Source organism: Larimichthys crocea, chromosome XXI, assembly GCF_000972845.2.
Source record: "Larimichthys crocea isolate SSNF chromosome XXI, L_crocea_2.0, whole genome shotgun sequence".
Taxonomy (NCBI): domain Eukaryota; kingdom Metazoa; phylum Chordata; class Actinopteri; family Sciaenidae; genus Larimichthys; species Larimichthys crocea.
Genome location: NC_040031.1, coordinates 19,962,867 through 19,984,727, shown reverse-complemented (window position 1 = coordinate 19,984,727; position 21,861 = coordinate 19,962,867). Strand labels below are relative to the sequence as shown.

At 39.1% G+C, this 21,861-nt stretch overlaps 3 protein-coding genes across 5 annotated transcripts; all 3 read right to left on the bottom strand.

The window, feature by feature from the left end:
* Nucleotides 1-72: 72 nt before the first annotated feature.
* cpt1b (carnitine palmitoyltransferase 1B (muscle)) lies at nucleotides 73-7,209 on the bottom strand. 2 transcript variants are annotated; one of them, NM_001303369.1, is given in 19 exon segments: nucleotides 73-723; nucleotides 837-929; nucleotides 1,040-1,153; nucleotides 1,240-1,392; nucleotides 1,737-1,871; nucleotides 1,992-2,156; nucleotides 2,247-2,363; nucleotides 2,455-2,560; nucleotides 2,649-2,834; nucleotides 2,914-3,109; nucleotides 3,488-3,572; nucleotides 3,757-3,864; nucleotides 3,997-4,074; nucleotides 4,161-4,298; nucleotides 4,839-4,940; nucleotides 5,074-5,245; nucleotides 5,439-5,578; nucleotides 5,723-5,875; nucleotides 7,038-7,165. In NM_001303369.1, coding segments are annotated over 18 exon segments (2,364 nt in total). In that variant the 5' UTR covers nucleotides 5,864-5,875; nucleotides 7,038-7,165; the 3' UTR covers nucleotides 73-588.
* Nucleotides 7,210-7,541: 332 nt separating this feature from the next.
* Nucleotides 7,542-10,930, bottom strand: LOC109137414 (kelch domain-containing protein 7A). Of its 2 annotated transcripts, none has more exons than XM_019255581.2 (8): nucleotides 10,235-10,930; nucleotides 9,964-10,152; nucleotides 9,645-9,829; nucleotides 9,162-9,513; nucleotides 8,888-9,033; nucleotides 8,634-8,788; nucleotides 8,352-8,509; nucleotides 7,542-8,271 (listed from the first exon to the last, which is right to left on the bottom strand). In XM_019255581.2, the coding sequence occupies exons 1-8, from the start codon at nucleotides 10,484-10,486 to the stop codon at nucleotides 8,089-8,091; spliced, it is 1,620 nt and encodes a 539-aa protein (XP_019111126.2). In that variant the 5' UTR covers nucleotides 10,487-10,930; the 3' UTR covers nucleotides 7,542-8,088. The 2 variants fall into 2 exon arrangements, with proteins under 2 accessions (XP_019111126.2, XP_019111127.1); XM_019255582.2 differs by having other exon boundaries at nucleotides 9,645-9,821.
* A 216-nt stretch (nucleotides 10,931-11,146) lies between these two features.
* On the bottom strand, nucleotides 11,147-19,796 carry chkb (choline kinase beta). Its single transcript, XM_027273069.1, has 11 exons — nucleotides 19,194-19,796; nucleotides 18,654-18,762; nucleotides 18,352-18,465; nucleotides 18,027-18,160; nucleotides 17,830-17,934; nucleotides 14,629-14,687; nucleotides 14,171-14,258; nucleotides 13,910-14,018; nucleotides 13,208-13,308; nucleotides 12,509-12,590; nucleotides 11,147-12,365 (listed from the first exon to the last, which is right to left on the bottom strand). Exons 1-11 carry the CDS (start codon nucleotides 19,691-19,693, stop codon nucleotides 12,309-12,311), a joined length of 1,458 nt encoding a protein of 485 aa, XP_027128870.1. The 5' UTR covers nucleotides 19,694-19,796; the 3' UTR covers nucleotides 11,147-12,308.
* Nucleotides 19,797-21,861: the final 2,065 nt, after the last annotated feature.

Sequence of the window (21,861 nt, the reverse complement as noted above, 5' to 3'; positions counted from 1 at the left end):
TGTTTTCCTGTGTATGTGTTTGATGTCTTGTTTAAATATGGAAAGAGTGGAAAATAATTATTATTAGCCAAGTTTAAAATAATTTGTATGTGTACATTTTATTAATTGCATAAAAGCTGCTGGTGGTGAGCATTACATAATAGGTATTTAGTGATCTTTAATGTTTTAATCAAAAAGATGCTGCAAATTCATAATGTAACATGGATTTCTATTTTCAAACAGAACGGAAGCAGATATATTTACAACTTAAACCATATTACATTAAATTTACATACAGTCTATGGCATAAACTGACAAGTTTCAGGGGAGAAACAATCATTGCCCCCCTAAAAAAATCCATTATTAAAGATTTAATCTTTCCCTTAGCACCAAAACAACACAGCTCTAAAAAGTACAATATAAATAAATAAGAGGAGTTAACAACTCTTCCTTTTGGCTGACAGAGTGGAATGAGCAGCTCCTACCACCAGAAAAGCAAAACAATCAAAAGTGCAACCTGTCACCCAAATATTGCTTTGTTTTTATCGATAAAGCATGACAAAGAGACTAAAAGGTTGTATGCGAGCCAGATACTGTCCCATCCCACAGTTATATGTGCTTTTTCCCATTCTCCACCTGTGCATGTTTTGCATGCTCCACCACCTTCTTATCATTTTCTGACTTGAAAAGTGCTTGAATATCAAGCATGGCTTTCCAAATGTGCTGACCAAACCGGTATGAATCCTGCATGTCAGACAGACAGAGAGAGAGAAAACAGTTTGTTTTGAAAGATAGCATAAAACATTATACAGGTGGATCTATATATAATATGCACTGCTTTCATGATAGGCACTTACTGTGTCAGGGCTGGAGAACTTGCTGGAGATGTGGAATGTGATGAGGTTTTCTCCAACAATTATATAAGACACACCATAACCATCATCAGCCACCTGGGGGTAAGTAAGATATACTATTATATTACTGTACAAAACACTTCCAGATCAGGGTGGATATGACTCTGTAACTTGTGCACATCTTTGAAATAAAACAATTTACTCACTGGGCCAAATCCGCCACCAGCACCCACATATTTAGGGAACTTATTGATGTCAACTAAATTGAGCTGCTGCTGTGGAGTCTGGCTGGTAGACAACTTCCAGGGCTCTGAAAGCACCTAGAAACACACATTAAATGTATGAGAATTGTGAATCAAAAGCCTATGAAATGAAAGAGAGATGACTTGATGATTATAGTTCTAACCTTCTCAAGGAATGGCGAGTCCACACAGAGGTATTTGGACATGATGTAGAGACAGAAGAGGTGACGGTCAATACCAGAACCGGTCATGGCCAGTCGATACATGTTTTGATGCTTATCTGCTGCCTTTCGAAATAGGGCAAGTCTCTGGGCATTCTGATCACAAACACAAACAAATGACATGGAAAGGTGACATCTAAGCACACATTTGACATTAACATCATATCAAAATGACCTTATTTCTTTTCATGTCAGTGTCAATTTAACCCTGACAGATCACCAGGAAGTTCAGGGTCCATGGCACTGACCTGAAGAGACACACTGGCTCTTGGTCTTGGTGACCGAGTCCATATTAAATATATACCAATATACAAATATATATTAAATATTTACCAATTAACCATCGTTAAGACCCAGAAAACATCATTTAAGATGTCTTTGAATTTGTTTTTTGTTGTGTGTTCCCTAAGTGTTTCCCTGTATTTGAGTGTTCTGCTTACTGTTGCACCTGCATCCTCCATAGCTCGGACAAATGCAACAGCCTCAGAAGTGCAGGAGCGCACCGTCTCTGTACGACCGTCTCTGAACATACGAGTCATGGATGACTCGTATGTCAAACAGAACTCTCCCTGGTCCTATAAAGCAGATAGAATAATGGTGGTGGATAGTACAATTAAACATTTAAAAGACAACAGTGTGCAATATGTCAGTAAAGTCATTTGTGAGGCAGGACGGTGGATGACAGCAGCGCTCACCCTGAACTGTGCCAGCTGCAGCGCCAGCTGAATAAAGGCATCAGGGCTGGTCCTGCACTTCTTGATCAGCCCTTTCCCAAACTCAGTAAACAGACAGCCATGGAAGTCCACATCATCAGCTATCTGCTTGGCTAATAAGTATGAAGTCTCAATGGCGTCTTGGCACTAAGAGAGAGAAATCAGAAATATTTTTGTAATACAGAGTTAAAATACCATCAGGTCAATGGCAGTACATTATGTAAGGCTCTACTGTACCTCCTTTGGAATCTGCCACTGTAGTCGAGTGGGATAAGGCAGGCCTTTGTTCACATCTCCTTTACAATGTCCCTCCTCCGTATAGCCAAGATGGAAGCAGTCTGTTGAGAGGACAAACTGTACAGGCAGAGAAAGGCAACTGAAGATATCCACAAACTTGAAATCATTGTTTTATCGTCACACTACTTTTTCTTTCTTTTTTTTTTACCTCCCACATATGTCCCACAATTGGTGCATCAGCCCAGGAATGTTCAGCATTTATACCCATTTTTCCATTTGGATAGGAGATCAAGTTGAAAGACTTGTCAAACCACCTGTGAAAAAAGAGACGGCACCTTCTTCTTAGGGAAACAAACATCATGTCAGTCATATGTTTAACCACCTTTTTTGGACTTTTCCTACCTGTCATAACATTTTCCATGAAGCAGGGACTTGGCATAACTGTCAAGCGAACGTGTCTTTGCAGGGTCATAACCCTGTGGCTCATCATCCAGTGTAAGGAAGAAGGAAGCTGACTCAATGGCATCCAGGGACACTTTGTTTACTCCTTGGCTGAAATATTTAATCCGAGTCCGAGCCCAAGGAACTCTAGAAGGGGGAGGATGTCAGAGTGAGACAATTGTCTATCTTCTTTTTCATGGTTATGTATATATATGTGGTTGTATACCTGTTTCCTGCAGTCAGGGCAGCTAGTTTGAGTTCTCCTTGCTGGGGTTCTGATGTATCATTGAGGATCCTTTGAAACTGTGTCTCAAGTTCACTAGGTAAAAGGTGGCGCCCACCAGTGTATAGCCATAATTGGAAAAAACGGCCCTTGTGGTAGACAATCAGGTGCTTACGGTCAGTCAGGTGTTGCACAATATCTGAAAGTAAGGGCCAACAAACAATGAAAGGGTATGTGGACAAATGACCAAATAAAAGGAAATGCGCACATAGCTTATCTCAATGATAAAACAGGATATTGATCACCTAGTGACGTCAAAACCTTTTTGTACAAACAGATGGATGAATGCTCCCCTTTAGCCCACATACCTAACCCTGAATGCCTGCAGTTGTTGTTGTTGTTAGAGGGTAAATTAGTACAGGAACACAGTGGACCTGGCACTAAAACTTTCACGCCAGTTGCACATCTGGGCATTTCAATTAGTCATGTCAAAACAGCTATTGGAAAAGATGGGTTGTGAACATCAAAGTTCAACCCAGAACATTAAGAGTTATGGTTAAACTGTACATTTATTTACCTGTTTCAATACCAGGGATGCGAGTGGTGTTAAACATCCTCTCCATCTGAGTGGAACACATAGGAACGGTTCCCACAGCCCTGAGCTGAAAAGAAGAAAGAAAAGAAAATCATGATTAATTTTAACCATATTGGGAAAGAAAGTGAATAGATTTAAAGAAGCATGAAGGTTCAATGTTTATATGGATAGAGAGACGATAGTTGGTAGGTAGAAAATGATCACAGCCCAATTGGGTGGATTAGGGTTTAGGATATTAGGTTTATTATTACCGGCGCATGTTCACCACGTTCCAGTTTCCGCCTGTACTGCAACATGGCGTGGACCACATTCCCTGCCCGTGCAGCCTGTCTGTGTGTTGGGGTCACATACAGGAGGTCCTTTGCAACACAAATAGACAAACAACAATAATATACTGGCATCTACTGAGGTAAAGTTTTTGAGAATTATTTTATGTACTCTATTCCAACCTTTACTCCTTTACCCTCTTACCATCTATCCACATTTCTTACCATTATATAGAAGTTACTGTTCACCATAATAGGGCTCCTGCCTCTGAGGTAGATGTACTCCTCCCACCAGTCACTTACCTAGAAACGATAACACATTATTATATCATAGCATTATGTTTCCATTGAGTTTGATTTATGTCATATCACTTGTAAACGCTACTCACATAGTTTGTTGCCCACCAGGATTTTAGGATTAGGTATCTCTGCAGCTGGGCTGCTTTGGAATTCTTAAAATCATTGGCCAAAATCTCCATTTGGTTGAATTGTTCACTGTCCAGCAGAGGGCGGACTGACTCGAGGTACTATGGGATAAAAACATGGTGTGTGTTGTCAGGATAAAAAAGCACAAACAGAAGAGTAGGAAGACATCCAGCACATGTACAGCTAACAGGACATACGACTCTACTACTGCCTGTATGGTCTGTAAGATACATTCATCAAACGTTAGAAAAGGCTTCACTGTGTAAATGGTAGTTTAAAAAAATGTATTGGTTTTTAAAATGATGAAGAGATAAGGTAACAAATGGTGATGTTTAGATATCCAGTTACATTTTATGACATTTAAATAAAATGGTGTATGATCACTATTGGTCTCTGGAAGTCTGGTTAGAAACTACATATTTAGACAGTGTTTCCCACTCAGATCAGGAATTTCCAGTTCAGTCACAACTTGAATGTTTGAATTTGTAACAAACTAACTTGCACAAACGTTTTAACACCAAAACCATACATATAGTATGGAATACACATGCTGTATTTCCATGTTATTCATTTAAAACAGAACTATTGGTCCATATCCACTTGTGTGTTTATGGTTATGGCAGGTCAGTTCAATTGCATACCCTGTGAATTGTATCATCCACACTGGGCACAGGGAGCCGGGGTAAGGAGGCCTGGAAACTATAGAGCAGCGGTCTGCGCCCAGAGAACATCTTCACCAGGCTCTGGTAACAAACATACATAAAGTATTTTGAGTGAGGAACACAAAGATTATATAAATAGTACGGCCAGTGTGCCAGGACGATGAATTGGTATTCATAGTGCAATTAAAAATTCAGACAAAAGAACAAAATGTACCAGCCACACTTTGGTTGACATGCTCATTTTTCCATGGGATTCAAAAATCCATCCATGGTAGGAGAGAAGAGCTTTGAGAGTATATCTCAAGAGGTAGATGAGGAATAGCCACAGTCCAGTGGCAAACAGGATGGCACTCAGCACAGCTCGGGTCTGCACTGACATATAGTCTCTGCTCAGAAAGGGCACAACACTGACTTTGTCAGCAATACAATAAAATATGAATAGAAAAATGCAGAATAACTGTTTTTAGGTAGGTGACTTATTGCATAGCTCATCTAAGCAAACCTAAACGTCCAGTAGAGTACCTAAAAACTGAATCACAATAAGGACAGAGATAACACTGGCTGCAGCAGATTTCTGACCTGTGTGGTAGGTTTTCTTTGATTGCATCAATCATTCCTAGAGAAGGGTCTATGCGGATATATAAGGAACTCATCATGGCAATCACAACTATCAGCCAACTGGATGGACTTGCAGGATAGACTCCAGCCAGTACACCATTCTGTGAAAGCAACAATATAAAATATCAACAGAAAATGAATCTTCTTTAATGTTCTTTAACCTTTTATGTATTGCAATTGTTGAATGACTCTGCAATTTTGAACACTGATAACCAAAGCTAAATCTGAAGTGTTGACTGTCGTACCTTGAATTGAATGGCTCGCTTCTTCCATGCTGTCACTCCTGACAGGTAGATGTTTTTGATGACCTCTTGACTCAATTTAAGGTCTACACCATCTGGGCGCACGGTGAACTGGAAGCCCACCGCCTGATGCGCCTCAGCCATCTCTGAGTAGTACTAACATGGAAATCAAAAGGAAGCGTCAGGTTTCTGACTGGAATTATTATTATAATACTAATACTGAAAAGGAATAAAAAAGGACAGTGGAAAATGTGTCTTACAGTTTTGAAATATTATAGAGTTTTATATGAATACATTTAAAATTATTTTCAGGGTCAACTCTCAAGGTCATTTAAGGTCTTTTGTGCTCTTAATGACATAATTCAATAACAGCCATGTTTAGTTGCTAGTTCTACCTAGATATTAATGTCTATATTTTATATCTTTCAGCGTAAAAGAACAAATAGCACACTCTTATTCCTGTCCATGGGAAAAATTCTGCTACAAAGACTCAGATTTCCACTGAGCCAAGCACATTTTAAAACCTTTATTTATTATTATTATACCCACATGTAAGCGTTCTCTCTTTTGTTATACTAATTATTATAGCATTGTTATAAAGAGAAATAAAAAATAAAACAAAACTTGTAGGCCTTCACGGCTTTGACTCACAGTTGTAACATTATTTAAAGGAAAGTTTTGCTGTTTGTCTATAGTGTTTGCTCATAATCTGATAGGCAAGGGACCTGATATGGGATTCACAGATGTCAGAATTAAAACATATATACATTAAAGTTGGAAGAGTTCAGTCATTGTCTTTTAAATGGTGAAAATGTGACAACAAGAATTGGAGTTTGCAGACCACTCCATGTAATGGTTTGAGTGACAGGTCTAGTATTTCTTTTTCCATGTCATATGACTGAACAGTCACCAAGTGGGACAAAGTTCAATGGCTAGATATAGCGGTGCACCGGCTGAGCATGTGCAGACCTCAGATGGGCATGAAAATATAAACACAGAGTACAACAAATGAAAACCAAACCCTCTGGTATTACAAGAGCACTGAGAATTCATTTTTACTGCATAACTGAATAAAGAGCAAAGATGTATTAGCACTTGACCGTGTCATTTAACTTCCTCATTATGATTTTCATAGGACTTTTTACACACATGGTTTAACACAATGAAAACAACACACTAAAAGTAAATGTCCACGATAACCTGTTACTGTATACTCTAAACAAAACATAGAGTTTACACTACAGCTATGAGCCCATGCAGTTAACACAGCTACATATGCAGAACTGAATAGGAAATACAAATGAAAGGCAGACTTTACCTTTTGTCAGAATCAGTATAATCCAGTCAGGCACAGAAAGGCTGTGACTTTGGTTTGGGTCAGTGAGGCAGTGAAATTCCTCTGTACTCAGGCTTGTGTGCTGTGTGTGACTCCAGTGCCCTTGATGTGGCTTTCCTCAGGTAGTGAGATCAGAGCTGTTGTCTGCTGTGCTTTCTAACCCTCCCTCTTTCCCCCTTCCCCAACACCACTCTCTCTCTCTCCCTCTCCCTCTCTCACCCATGACATGCTTCTTTTGGTAACAAGACACCAAACATAGACAGAGCCTAACCTCATGTGCCTTGGGGTCTCTTCAGTGTAACTGAATCTGCTGCAGTGCTGCCTTAGGATGTAACTGAGAGCAATGTGCCATTTTCTTTTCATTGACTGAGACTGCAAGCACTATTTAACTCAGATAGTAAGTAAGTAAGTAAGAATATAAGAATGTGATCAGAATACCAGCATACAACTCTCAGTTTAATATCAACAGATTAAAACGTCATGACTTTGCCTTGATAACATGGTTAAACAAAATACTTTTTTAATTTTGCACCTACAGGGATCATATAATTACAACTATCAAATCCAATAATAATGCAAGTAAGAAAGGAAATGTCTTTAATGTAAACAACAAACAAGAAAATAAACAAAAGGGGGACATCATATTCTAGTTTTAGAGGATATCAGGATATCCTACGTAGATCCTAAATAAAATCACATTGAGATTTTGAATTTCACACACAAGTGTGAACAGCAGAAATGATATGCATACAGAAAATAAACCTTTATTTTACATACCACAAAAGTCAATTTTATTAAATAACTGTACTAGGTACCAAAGTATCATTAAAAACAATTGTAATTTACAATAAAGTCAAGTTCTCTATACAAATTGTAGTCTGCCCTTAGAAAAATGCTTTCAAGTAAAAGATTTTAAAGAGATAATTCAACATTGCTGATCTGATCACCTAGGGAGAGATTATCTTTTTATGTTCTTATGCCACAAAAACGATGACAGTATGTATACAGTTTAGCAAGCTAACTACATTAAACATTAAAAGTGGAGATAAAAGATAGATTCATATCGGGTAGAGATTGGTAGAGGAGGAAGAGCTCTGAGGGAAAGAGTTTGGAGATCCATCCTTGCAACAGTGTTGTGCTCTATACTTGGCATCAGGACCTGGTCACCTACAACTGTACCCTGTCCTGCAAATGCCACTTTCTCAGTCCTGTGCACCTAAAAGGAAAAAAAAAAGGTAAATGTAAGGAAGTCGTGATGCTTCTTTTTTTTAACGTACTCTCTTATTGGATTCATACCGGTCCCCATCTCTGGGACTGCAAGCAGAATGATGTCACCACATTCTCTGAGTTGTTCCCACCAATCACAAACAGCCTGTCGGTGGCACCCACGAAGTAAAGAGCAGGAAGGTCTGCATCTGCTCTGGTAAGTGTGGGAAGCAGTTCACACCAAGAGTCTAACAGACAGAGAGAATGCAGCAGCATCGTTTTTAATCCAGATTAGCAGAAATGGTCTGTATCTATAAATACAAGCTTTCAGGGATCTCTCTTGTCAAATGGGCCTATGCTGTTCTGCCTTACCTTGCCTCGTGTTGTACTGCAACAGTAGTTTCTCTCCAGTCCTCTGGATGCTCCCCAACACATAGAAACAGTGTCCGAGGCTAGTAGCAAGGGGCACGTCATGGGATAAGGACATGGTGAACTGGAAGTCAGTGAGCGGCAAAGAAGATACAAACCTAAAGCAGAGATTATAGTCAATAAAAATAACCGAAAGATGCTTTCCTGAAAGGGAAGACATATTATTAAGACAAGAATGGGACAAACAGGACACAAACCTCCATGTGTCGTCCCATGGGTCATAGCGTTCTACAGCTGTGTAGAGAGCTGTGTTGGAGTCTGGAGTCACCAGTGATTCCAAATACCAGCCTCCCACTGCATAAATACAGCCTTCACAGGCCACTGCACTAAAGTGCCTTCTGTGCTGTGGACACAACGGATGGCGACAGTTTTCATTAGTGTTGTATAAATGACTGCAGCAAGAGTTTAAGGCAAGTTTTATTTGGGGAAAGATATGAATGGTCATCAGCTTGATTCACACGACTGTCTCACCTTAATCAGAGGTATCGTGGTGACCCATGTATGAGTAAAGGGATTAAACCTAAAGGAAGCCATCTTGAACTCCCAGCCTTTTTTCACACGCTGCCGGTAACCTCCTATAATGTACAGGTAGTTATACAGGACCACTGTAGTGAAACACCACTTATCAGCCCTGAAAGGAAGCTCTGTATCTGGGTACCAGTCTCCACTGTCCTCTGATCCTTTCAGGGTGAAGATATGTCGTGCACGTTCTGTTTCTGGGTCGTTCCAAGATGTCAGGTTCTCTTTCCTAAGGCTGCAGAGACGTTGATCTCCTTGTATCCTCAGGTGGACAACTTCGTCCTTCTCTTCATTGTTCAGACACCTGAGTTGTGAAGTTTTAGGGACAAAAAAGCAACGTGTGTCACTCACAAACGAAATGTAGAAAATCCCGATTACAATCCAAAGATTTCATGTTGTGTAAATATACTGTTAAGAGTTGCATAGTGTGCATACTTAATGAGGTGAGGCATCTCCAGCAGGTTTCTACTCAGGTAAGTGAACACAGTCATCTTCAGCTCCGCACAGCAGATATCCTGAGCCAGACTCAGGTAAGACAAACAGTTATTTGGGCTGAGTTCATCTGCCAGGACTGACAGGCACTTGGAGAGGAAGGCCTCTGCAAGGAGATAGCTACTGACCTCCAGAATCAGAAGGGGAGGGATCAATAGGTGGTATGTTGGTTTTGAGGTGAATCACATTTCTGGATTTGTAAAGGAAGCCTTGAGATGTCAGGACAGGGATAAATAAACATGGTTATATAAAGTCTGCATACCTGGATGTGTGTGTCCAACTCTTCCCGAGGGAATTCAAACCTATTATGGAAGGAGAACTCAAGGAGATTGTAGAAGATGGAGGAGGATACATGGTCCAGATGGATGAGGCTCTCTGAGGTCTCTTTCATTCGAGATTGGGACAATGCTCGGAAGTACTCACTAAACTCTGAGAGTCTCCCAAGGTCCACCTGAAAAATGAATTATTAAACCAATGTTAATGTAGTTAGTTTTTGATTAACCTGTACAGTTAGGAGTTGTTTTTTTACTTACGTGGAAAGCATGTGTGCTAGTTTGGACTGTAACCATGGTTTTATCTCCATCTCCAAGGTGATATGTACGGAGTGCCTCACTGCTTTTCCACTCCTCTGGGCCTGCTTTCCATGCTCCTCTATCTGTGATAGCTGGGGATGCTATCCAGTTGTTGACTATGGGAAAAGCTCCCCAAATTCTTGTAAAACCATATTTCAGCCACAAGCTTATCCACTCAATGAGTATCATAAAATGTTGCCTAAGAGGATTCATCTCACTGACAGTGTTGTTTGGATGGAAGTTTAGCCCATTTGAACAGTTTCAAAACTGTCTGCGCCATACATAACCTCTCACACAACCACTGCACCAATAACACATTAAAAATGACGTAGTAGACGGTCCAAATAAGGGACGACAAGCCCCCTAAAGAATTCCAAACATCCACTGTAATGGAAAAGTAGAGGACAGAACAGTCAGTTTAGTCCATGTACCAAGAGCTCGTCTCCTTTTCCCTGCTGCAACTCTCACAGTCACATGCCCCTTGACGGCAAAAATAGCTAAACAGCTGAGAACAGATTTACGAGCAAAAACAGCATGCTAAAGAAAACAATGCAGTGCACTCCAAGGCTACATCTTGAACTTCAGAATCCGTTAGTTCTGACCCAATCAGATCCAGTGTCTCTCGGTCGTTGAGAAGGCTGGACAGGCTGGTGTATTCTTGGCACATGGAGGTGGGACTACAGTCAACTCTCTGTAATGAATTATGGTCTCCTCTGCTCCAGGCGTCATCAAGGGAGACTCAAGTTTCTCAGCAGCACATGACAGTAATCTGAGTTACTCGGTTTCATAATTGTCAATGCATTTGTTAAAATACCCTTTATGACAAATACATAGATGAAATGAAAAGAAAAACAGATCCACTGACACAGGTTCTAAGCACATACAGTATGTTTATTAGTTTTTGAATGATATTTTTAGTGCAAAGAGGACCCAATAATACAGAGCAGTTTTTTGATGCTTTAAAAAAAAAAACAACAACAGATAGTTAATGAGACAGACAAGTTTCTATTCTCATGAGTAAACCGATGCAGCTACATGTAAAACAAAGACACGTTAATTGATGGCAATACATCAAGTCAAATACAAGAGACAATCTGAATAAATAAAATATCCATAAAGAAAGTCAATTAAAAAGCTTCCAGAAAATGTCCACTTCACATTCACATAAGGGAAAGTCATAATCTGACTTTATTCCAACATAGAATTCAATCGCTGTTGGATATAATTTAGGCAATTCAGGATGATGTGGTTGCATTTATGAGCCAGATAAACATTAGTTAGTTAAACAGTAAAAAGTACAGATTCCAAGTTCCAAGTTATGATTCCTCGGGAACAAATCCAACAAGAATAACAGAAAACAGAAAAATCTCTATCTAATAACATCATCATAGAATTATACAGATGGAAAACATAATACAAACTTAGTCAAAATGTGCAGCAGAAATGTACAGTTAATAACAGATATCAAAAGTGGTGACAAAATCCAACATTACTGACTTACATGACTTTGCAACAGTTCTAATGGTTAGATAAACGTTGTTGACTACAGTAGTACTGTATAAAATAGCCCTCGTGTAAACGTTTAAATGAACTTTACTGGTCCAAGAACAATTGAAGAGGAATATTTTCCAATGCTGATGCAAATCAGCCCTTATGACTTCTACACACCCCAATGCAGAATGAAAATCAGAAAGAAGAAAGAGGTAGAATGAAACACTAAAGCAAGAGACACACAAAATCTTACCATTTCAAACTTGGTACTATTGGTTTACCAAAATTACTGTTTAAAAAAACAGTAAATCCTTCTCTGAAATGATAAACAACATTCAGTATATCTGCTCTAACAAGATTGGGGATAAGTGTTTCAATAAAAGCCTGCAGGCTCAGATTGTGCATGCACTGTGCTCAAATGTAAATGTCTACCTTTCACCCAACATTGTTTGTCATAAGCAGAGCTGCATAGAATTGGTGATGAGCTTGAAGAATGATGAGGACGGATGAATGAGACATCACATTCTGGTTAACATGGTGAAAATCAAGAGAAGAGGTCTTTTTGCTTGAAGTAGGCATCAAAACGGCACAGAGCATAGTCCTGTAAAACAATACAGTTTACTATGAGGCGAGGGTCACTACAATACACACATTATCACACAGTACCTGAGTGACAGAAATATGTGTGTGTATTGAAATAAATGAAGTATACATCAGAATATGAAAGGTAAACATTCTGCTCACCATGTATCCAAACTCAATCTTGGAAATCTTTGCTTGAATGATGGACCACAGCCCCCAGAGGAAGTGTGATGCTAATGCATACCTACGAATCAAAACAAAAAATAATGACACAGCAAAAAACCAAGGGGCTATTTCACAAAAGCAGTATTCAGAAATAATTCAGGATAAACCAAGAAACACGACAGGTGTTTTGTTGCTTCATGAATTAAATTTCCTTTAAAATATTTTGAGTGCGTTCAAATAAATGAATTTGACACTTAAAGGTGACGAGAGTGAGCTGGAACAGACCGCTTTTTCAGTGCCCGCAGTTTATAAATGTAATACTGTATATACAGTATATAACCTTCATGAACACAATATAACACTAACAATATCACATGAATAAATATAAATATGATAATAGGCGTATTAAAATAATATCCATACTTAACTGAAAGGCAATATGTAGACATACCTGTGGTATTTTAATCTTTCAATAATAGAAATATGTTACTGTGGTATTTTAATGCAGGGTTATACGAGTAAGGCAAAATACATACAATATAATGTGAAATAACTAAAAAACGCCATGGTTTCTGATTGAAATGACACCTAACAGGTAAGGCACCAGGACTAATCAAGCTTGGTCTGGTCTGGTATGTCTCAGTGGGTTCATGAAATCAAGTCATGGCTTAATCCCTATCCAACACCGTGTCTTACCTGTTAGCTTCGATTATCATGTCCTCTTCCATCTGTGTCTGGTCCATGTCACAGTCAGAGTACCTTCTCTGTTCTGCCAAATAATTTCTGATGAAATGAAGCTGAAATAAAAAGCAAAATGATTTGTGATATGTTTAATAAATGTAGAAAATTTGTCCAACCCCTTTCATCTGTCCTCCCACACAATAATGAATGGTAAAAATAATTCCTAAATGTGGTTCTTAAATTTAAAATGATACCGATTTCAGTTTCAGCAACACAAAAAGTCGATAAAGAGGTCAGTGTCTAATGTGTGTCCTCTCTTGAACTCATAACTGCACTAACAAGTTTTACCACTAGATGGCACGGTGTAACCACAACACTTAAAATCTATTCCCTGCGAAATTATTTTAGACCATGGTTTTAAACATTTTCAATGTAGTATATAGTATCTGTCAGAGCTTCACAGGAAGTCAGTACAAAATGATTTAATCAACTCTCTGACCATTTAGTAATTATCAGAGTCATTACAGAGTGATGAGAGAAATATTTCTATTATGTTTTCATGTCTAAAATCATTGATGATGCTTGATTATGAGGAGAACCTCCAATACCATCTTTGTGTAACGCATCAGAAGTGTAGTTTTGTCTTTGATCAAAATAACCTCCAATTACTTGATTAGACCTTTTTCAGCATAAAAGTTAAAACTTAGTTAAGCTGACCTGCTGCTCTCTGGTGGGGTAGTTCTCCGGTGTGGCTTTGTAGAAGGGCCACTGGTTATAGGTGTAATCATACACCCACTCACAAAAATGGTTCCCAAAGTCAAACCCCCTACACAAAATAAAATACAATATTTTTTTTAATGTTAATGCACAAGGGTAAAATCTAAAGACAGAAATAAACAAAAAATGAACACTTAACACATAAACACACAAACTAAAGTTGTTGAAACTCAAAAAAATGAAAAAGAGTGTACACAATACCTGTAATTGTAACTGCTGTATTCAAAGTCTATCAGCATGAGTCTGTCTGTTGAGCTCTGGTCAGTGTTTTCCAGAATCAGAATGTTACCTGCAGAGGCAAGACAAGTAGTGAGAAAGCAAAGAACAACCACCATCCACACCGTTGATTGACACTCTCTGATTACTGTCACGTTCAAGTTGGGTGAGTGTTTTTTTTTCTTTCTTAAGTGTGGAATCATTTGTACAGGTCTGTATGAAGCCCTCACCTTAACCCTACATATATCACCTCTCCAGGATGAGTTGAGCCAACTGCAAGCCAACTCACAGGATGAATGTGAGCTGTCCCTATTAATAACTACACCCTAGTCTGCAATATACTACTCTCCTATGCAATGTGACAGTGAAGAGGGTTGATCCATCATCTTAAATTAGAGGTGTGAAGAGTGAGGGGATAAGGGAGGAGTGCAGAGGACTTTTACCTTCCTGGACGTCGTTGTGGCAGAATACCACTGGTGATGGAGTCTCTGCCAGCAATGCACTGTTGTGGAGACAGGAGCCAGATGAACAGACAAAAGACAAAGGGAGGGGAGAGAAAAAATGCAAGTTATGACTCTACCATACAAAGTAAATGAGTGGGAAAGTATGCTGTGGTCTGATGGATCCACATTTTGAATTGCTTTTTGGAAAAGGCTAAAGAGGAAAAGGACCATCCAAATTTTTACCAGCACAAAGTTCAAAAGCTAGCATCTGTGATGGTATGGACATGTGTGAACACATGTCTGCAGTCCAACCCATCTCTGTGGCACATTATGAATATGACAACGGAAACCAAACTGTTGAGCAGCTGAAGTTGTATATCAACCAAGCCTGGAAAAGAATTCTGCTTTCATCGAGAATTAGTGTGCTTAGAAGAAACGGTTATGTAACAAGGTGGTGAACATGGGTTATCAGTTTGAAAATTAAATATCTTGTCTTTGTACAACATTCAATTGAGTATAGCTATTCATGCTATTTACATTTGTGCAGCACTCTAACTTGGGGTTGTAGGTAAGTCTATACTAAGCAATTCAAAGCTTCTACACATGAACCAGGTCCAATTATCCAATATGTTCTAAGTGTGTGTGATTGTGAAACTTGTAGAATCAACGTGTTCAATAGAAAACAGTGTTCAACTCTCTAGAAACTTGGATGAAAGTCCCTTTATCTTTGTAAGCAGAAGAGCTGTTATCAAACCCAGATAAAACTGAGGATTTAAGATGACTGGAGCAGAAGAACAGGGGATTGCCATGCAGTGGTTGTTATATCTGCTTCAAATCTACACGATAACAAGTGTCTTCATAGATAAACACAGGGCTGAGTCTCTTATTAGCTGCAGAGGACAGACTGGCAGGAGGACTCAGCAGTGAAGTCGTGGAGGCACTGGGACAAAGGTCGTCCATTGGACTGGAAACAAAAATACAGCTGTGACTGAGATTAAATTCTTAACATATCAGTATATATTACCTAACTTTACTGCCACTCAGCATGAAGTGAAAAAACATAGTGTACTTGTCTTGTCTATTATATTTGTACCAGTCAGGACTTAACTGTTTCAACCCCAAATGCATCCCTTTTAATTTAACAGAACAAAAACCATTGAACAATAGAAGTTACTGTGTTAAAGTTTCTATGCAGTAAGATTTTGTTTAATTTCACCAAAAGTAATTTGTATGTAGGCCTGAAATGAATCACGCTTTTGAGCTTTATTGTGACTCTCTAACATGCTGGATAAATAGAATTATTATACAGCTTTGTTGAATACTCAATTCTGATTGTCTGGTCAGTTACACCATTTCACGGTCTGTTATTTCTTAAAAGCAGACCGCTGCTATGAATGCAGTGCTGATCATAGATTCTGGAGGACCACAGCAGACACAATAAAATCATTTTTAAATAAACAAAATAAATAATAAATAAAATACAGATTTCTGCAGTATGTAACTCTTCAATAAATGGTAAGATAATAACCAGGGTCACTTAAGTCCTGCATCACCCTGTCGAGTTTTTATTTCTCAATAATGACCAACTCACTGTACTTTATCCCATGACTGAACACGTGGTAAATGACCTGATTTGCTGTCTCATGTTGGATTTCAAATTCACATACTTTGTACTTTACTTTGTATCCTTCTTGGCAAATAAGAAGGTCTGCACGTACCTATTTGATTAATAAAATATGAATTAGATTAGATTAAACTTTATTGTCATTGCACAGGACAAAATTCTGTATAGCATCAAATTAGAAGTAAAGTAAAGTGCAGAGTCATGTGCTTATGTATAGTGGTAATATAAATGATTATAAAAGTAAAATAAACTTACCCAACAATCAATAAGGGGTAGACAATGAATAATATAAGCTATATTCAAGACAGAGGTGATGAGGTGAGGGTTTTTTTCCCACAACATCACAGGGAATATCACTAGCCACTTGTTGACTTTGAATCTTTATGCCCAAGCAGACTTTGACAAGCAGATAAATTGTGGTAAGAAGTTGCTTTTGGCGAACATTGGCAAACTTAAACTCTCTTTCAAGTACCAGAACGGTATGCTCCTCCTCCACTGTTCACCTTTAAAACAAAACTTAAGATTCACATATTTTCAATTACTTTTGGTTACTTCTAATACTAGTGGTATTATTATTTTACAATCTTTTATCTTTTGTATTGATCTTACAAGTTGTATTCTGTTTCTGTCTTACATTTATGCTCTTTTAATCTTTTCATCTGGGCCATGTTTATCATCATCAAACTAATTGTAGGCGTTGGCCGGCCAGTGTGCCTAAAGTCTAAATAGAAATGACATAATCACAATCTTGGGGGAACTTGGCTTAAGCAATTGTAATTCAGCTTGCATCATGCTTGCTGCTTGCCTCAGGGCCTAAGGAGTGTCCAAAGCCAGATACCATATGGCTGCAAGATCTGGCTTTATTGGTTGACATAACGAAGCATATGAACCAACATAACTGCTGGTGGACCTGTATGTAGCTGTAGATGTGACACAAAATATTACTTTCTGAATGATTTTGTTAAAGACAAGAGCAAGAGTGATATGTTTTAAACATAAATATTAACAGACTTTGCATTACTCATGATAAGTCGTGTTTACAGTGATCTTACGATTTGTATCAACTTCATGCAAGTTTAAGGTGTTCTATACAATTTATTTTTTGTTATTTGACCCTAGATGTGGAAGAAAGGAAGAATTGATAGATTTGTTCACGTCTTGATTGGCTAAGATTTGGTTATATTATCATTTCAATGAAAACAAAATTGTTACAGAACATTATATTATCATTTCAATGAAAACAAAATTGTTACAGAACAGCGCATTTGTATGTAACTCTTATTGGTATTTTTTTTTCCATTTTTAATGTTATTATTGCAGAGACAGAAGGAGAGAGGGAGACAGGGAGAGGGAGGGAGAGAGAGAGAGAGAGAAAGAGAAAGAGAGAGAGAGACAGAGAGAGAGATGTTAATTTGCCTGTCCGTCTGAATGCCCACTTAGGCACTAGAGATTTGATTAGGTTTCCTTAACCCTATCTGTTCTAACTTCAGTGCTTCATGAATATTCATGAATACAGTATGTATGGAGACACCACAATATACGTTATTTGGCAATTTAAGACCAGTGCCCCAACTCACCGAAGGTTCTTCAGCTCACCAGGCAGGTCATACTTCATCAGCTTCTTGTACTTCTTCACATGTGCTTCACGTACAAAACTAAGCTTCATCACTTGATCCATGTATCTAAAGGGAGAAAAAAAACCCAGATTAATTAAAATTATTAAAAAAAGAACGTTCCAATACAAAAAAAAGGGAATATAAAAAGGTGTCCTTACTTGTCAATGGTCCCAAACAGCCACTTCGGCTCTTTGTTAAAGGGCATAACCATTTCATGGAAACGTGCCAGCTTGGTGGCGATTTCAGCTGAGATGGCCGGATCTGAAAGCTGTTCTGTGCACATGCGGGTATTCTGGGAACACAAATAAAGACAAACAAAGATTAAATCTTCTACCAATCTACATTCGGAACTAAGTCAAGTAAGTACACATGGATCTTTAAATCCCAACAAAAATGGTTTTGTTACATAGGCAGCTAACTAATAATAGCAATAGTTATAATAGTATCAACAGTACAGCATGTATGTGTGTTTGTGCATCCTACCGGAAAGTACTGTTCTAGGCGTCCGTCAGGGAAGATGCCATAAAGTTTTGGCCCAAGAGTTCGTTCTGCCAGGATGGCAAACATCACGCTCTCCAACACCAGGGAGTCCACTCCCTGTGTCACAAAAAAGACAGATAGTCGGACACAGTTTGATGGTGTTTTTGGTTTGGTTTACACTTTAACATGAAAGACAATGACACTAGACTGATTGCAATAATGGTATCATTTTCTCCCCTTAATAATTTAACAGGCGCAGCCACACACGTTCATGAACGAATCACTTCAAAACTAGACAGACCAACCTGTAGGATGGCGCCGTAGATTCTGAGGAGGACCTGGTGAGGTTCCTCTCCCACAGGGTGCACATCCTCAGGCAAACTACACAGGTACAGCAGATTACTCAATCCACCGCTGCAAAACAAAAACACCAGTGTTATTACATCTGAGCAAAGATCTTGATCTTGGGTTTTTCCTATGTGGGTATATCAATGAGTCAACTGCAACCAGTACATGTTTACTGTCAACACACCCACACAGACTAAACTATTTTGCCATCCAGTCTATTCAATCTGCTGTAAATGGGGTTAATCTTGGATGGGTCAGTTACTCATTACAGCAATGAGTGGTAATCCTATAGAGGTAGAGGGATGCAGACTGGATGAAGACATTTCCAGCAGTAGGAATATCATAAAATAATGGTCCAGCATACAAGGTGCATTCAGTCTTTGGTTGAAGTGCATAACATACACAGGTTTAAAGTTCCCTAAGGACATTTTGTGGGTTTATCCTCACTGCAGCTGTAAGTTAACAGCTATCTAAAACAGCTAAGTGTCATTATTTACCTGACGATGCTGATTTGAAAATCATTCTCTGAGATGGTCTTCCACGACCCTGCCAGAAAGTCTCGGCACCAGGCAAACGCCCTGTCCCTGGTCTCCCTGTCGACCTCCTCGGTTCTCCCATCTCGGAAAGACTCTGCCTCCGAGTCGTCATCATTATTGCCTCCAAACAGCGGGCTCGGAGTCATCAACCTCCTCTCGTCCACGACAACCGTGCTTTCCACTCGCCTCTCCGTCTGAGGACCCGAGTGCTCTGTTGTGATAGCTGGAATGTTTCCGGGCGGCACCGGTCCCGGTTTGTCCGCCTTGTCCAAGCTCCCGTCGCCGTTACTACTGTTTACATCTTGACTCGACTGCATCGTGAGTTTCCGGGCAAAGAGTAAAGGAAGACCCGCTATGACTGTCGGTCTGACTCGGCAGGGAGGACTCGCTGACAAATGCGGTTCGCCGGTAAAGCTACTCGACCGGAAGAGCCTCACATAGCGGGACAGCCTGAGCCGCATGAGGGGCGGTGGACTTTAAAGTGTCGTAAATTTGGATGATCGTTGCACCGACTCGGTGATTTGGGTTGAGACAAACTGGCGGGCTCAACGTCCAATCACAGCTCACTTCCGCGTTTACACGCGAAGCTCCAGTGGGCGTTGCTAGGAAGCAACGTACATGTACACGTTTCCTGTACTGGGGGTTTCTGGGAAATTGAGTGTTTGTTTTTCAGCTGCACCTTTGGCATGTAGTAAGGGCAACATATGAAAATCTGGGAACTAAATCCTTACCAAGAAATTTCTTCACAGTTGTGTTTAGGAAAGTGTCTTCAAATGTTGAAATTCAACTCCCGTGGGAAACCTCCTAAAAAATTGCTTAAAGTTGGGTAACCGATTTTTGAAAAATCGACAATGTTAAATTTGGCTTTAAGTAACTTGTAAGGGGTCAAACTAGGGGTTTTTCATGATTCTGAGTTGATTGCAAGCATTAGTTTTTCACCAAAACCACTCCTTAGTGCAAAAACAGCCACCCCTACTTTTTCCACTTACTACATTTTCAGTCATTATTCATGTGAATGAATAATAAAAGGTTGCAAACCCCCCATCATTCCACAGTTGGGTGGATTTCACCTGCTAAAGTCCTACCGTGGATCCTTGGGTAATATCATAGGGGATTCTAGACTACTAGAGCTGATCCAGCTGATCTATCCAGGGAGTACGACAGCCAACCACATCCTGGATGGAGGATGTTTTGATAAGGCTTTGATAATAGGCCAAGGGTCTTTTTCAGCCTAAGGACCCTTTGGACGAGAGACAAACAGAACAGGGACCCCTGAGCAGCTCCTTCAGCATTAGGAGAGGTTCATCCCTGCTGCTGTCAGACTTTACAACACCTGCACCACCTGATCATGTTGTAGTCTCCTGTTCATGTCTCATTGCAATTTTTTTTCTATTTTATTTCATTTATACCTTGCAGTTATTATTTATATCATGGTCACTTACTTTTGTAATATTATTTATATTATGGTGTTACCGCCCGAGCATCGTGGCGGCTTCACTTGTTTGTGTGGTGACTGTGAGCTTGCCTCGTTTGTTGGTATCTGATGATACTCGTTTGTTTGTATTTGTAACTGTGGAGGTTAGTTTATTGAATTGTTGGGACTGGGCAGGGATTAGTTTAGATATATATTTACTGATAACACTAGAGTATATTTCTGTTAGACCCATTAGTTTAGAGGTGCTGTTTTTGATGTGTTTTTGTTATCTGCTAGGTTAGTTAGTGAGGTTTTTCTTTCTCGTTTCGGTTTTCTACTTAGATAATATAGGCTCTGTTTAGAGTTCTCTTTTTGTTATATTTGTTTGTTTATTAACCTTAAAATCTGGTTTTATGTTACTTCTTTTCATACCCCTATATATGGTCGTAACATATGGTCACTACTCTTGCAATAATATTTATTATTTGTATCATGGTCACTTTCTTTGCAATATTTCTTACACTATGGTCACTTTACATTACAATACTCTTTTTATATATCATGCCACTTTACCCTCAGTACTTGTCTGTTTTTGAAGGTTGATTGTTTTTCATGTTTATTGTGTAGGTTATAGATATTTCTGTCTGTTTAATTTCTGTCTGTTTATTGTGTTTTTTTATGCTACACTTTGCTCTGCTGCTGTAACAAGTAAATTTCCCCATGGTGGAATGAATAAAGTATATCTAATCTAATCTAATCTAATCTAATCTAATCTAATCTAATCTAATCTAAAGTACTTATGCATAGTCAGTGTGTTCATTACAGTAGAAACGCATTTTACCTTAGCGCTACATTGTCTCTGACAGTCATAGAATTTACGTATTCCTGTGCAGTACACAGTGAATTATACTCTGGATCTGGCTTCAGTGAATTATCATGCCATAATGTCCCAGTAAGACATCCCATGCCTTTTGTCCACAGTAAATTATGCTGCACATCTGACGGCAAGGTAAAGCAGTGAGAATATGTTTACATGTGCTTAAACGGATATTGATTTCTTTTTCAGGCAGGTCTTGGTTTTTCTGCCGACCTGTCCACAGCACAGCAAATCTGTCCACAGCAGTGCTTTGCTCCATTTCAGTGCCAGGACTTCTGTCTGCTTCTTAAAACCAGGAGCGCACTGATATGTTCAATGTGAATAAATATTATTTTGTG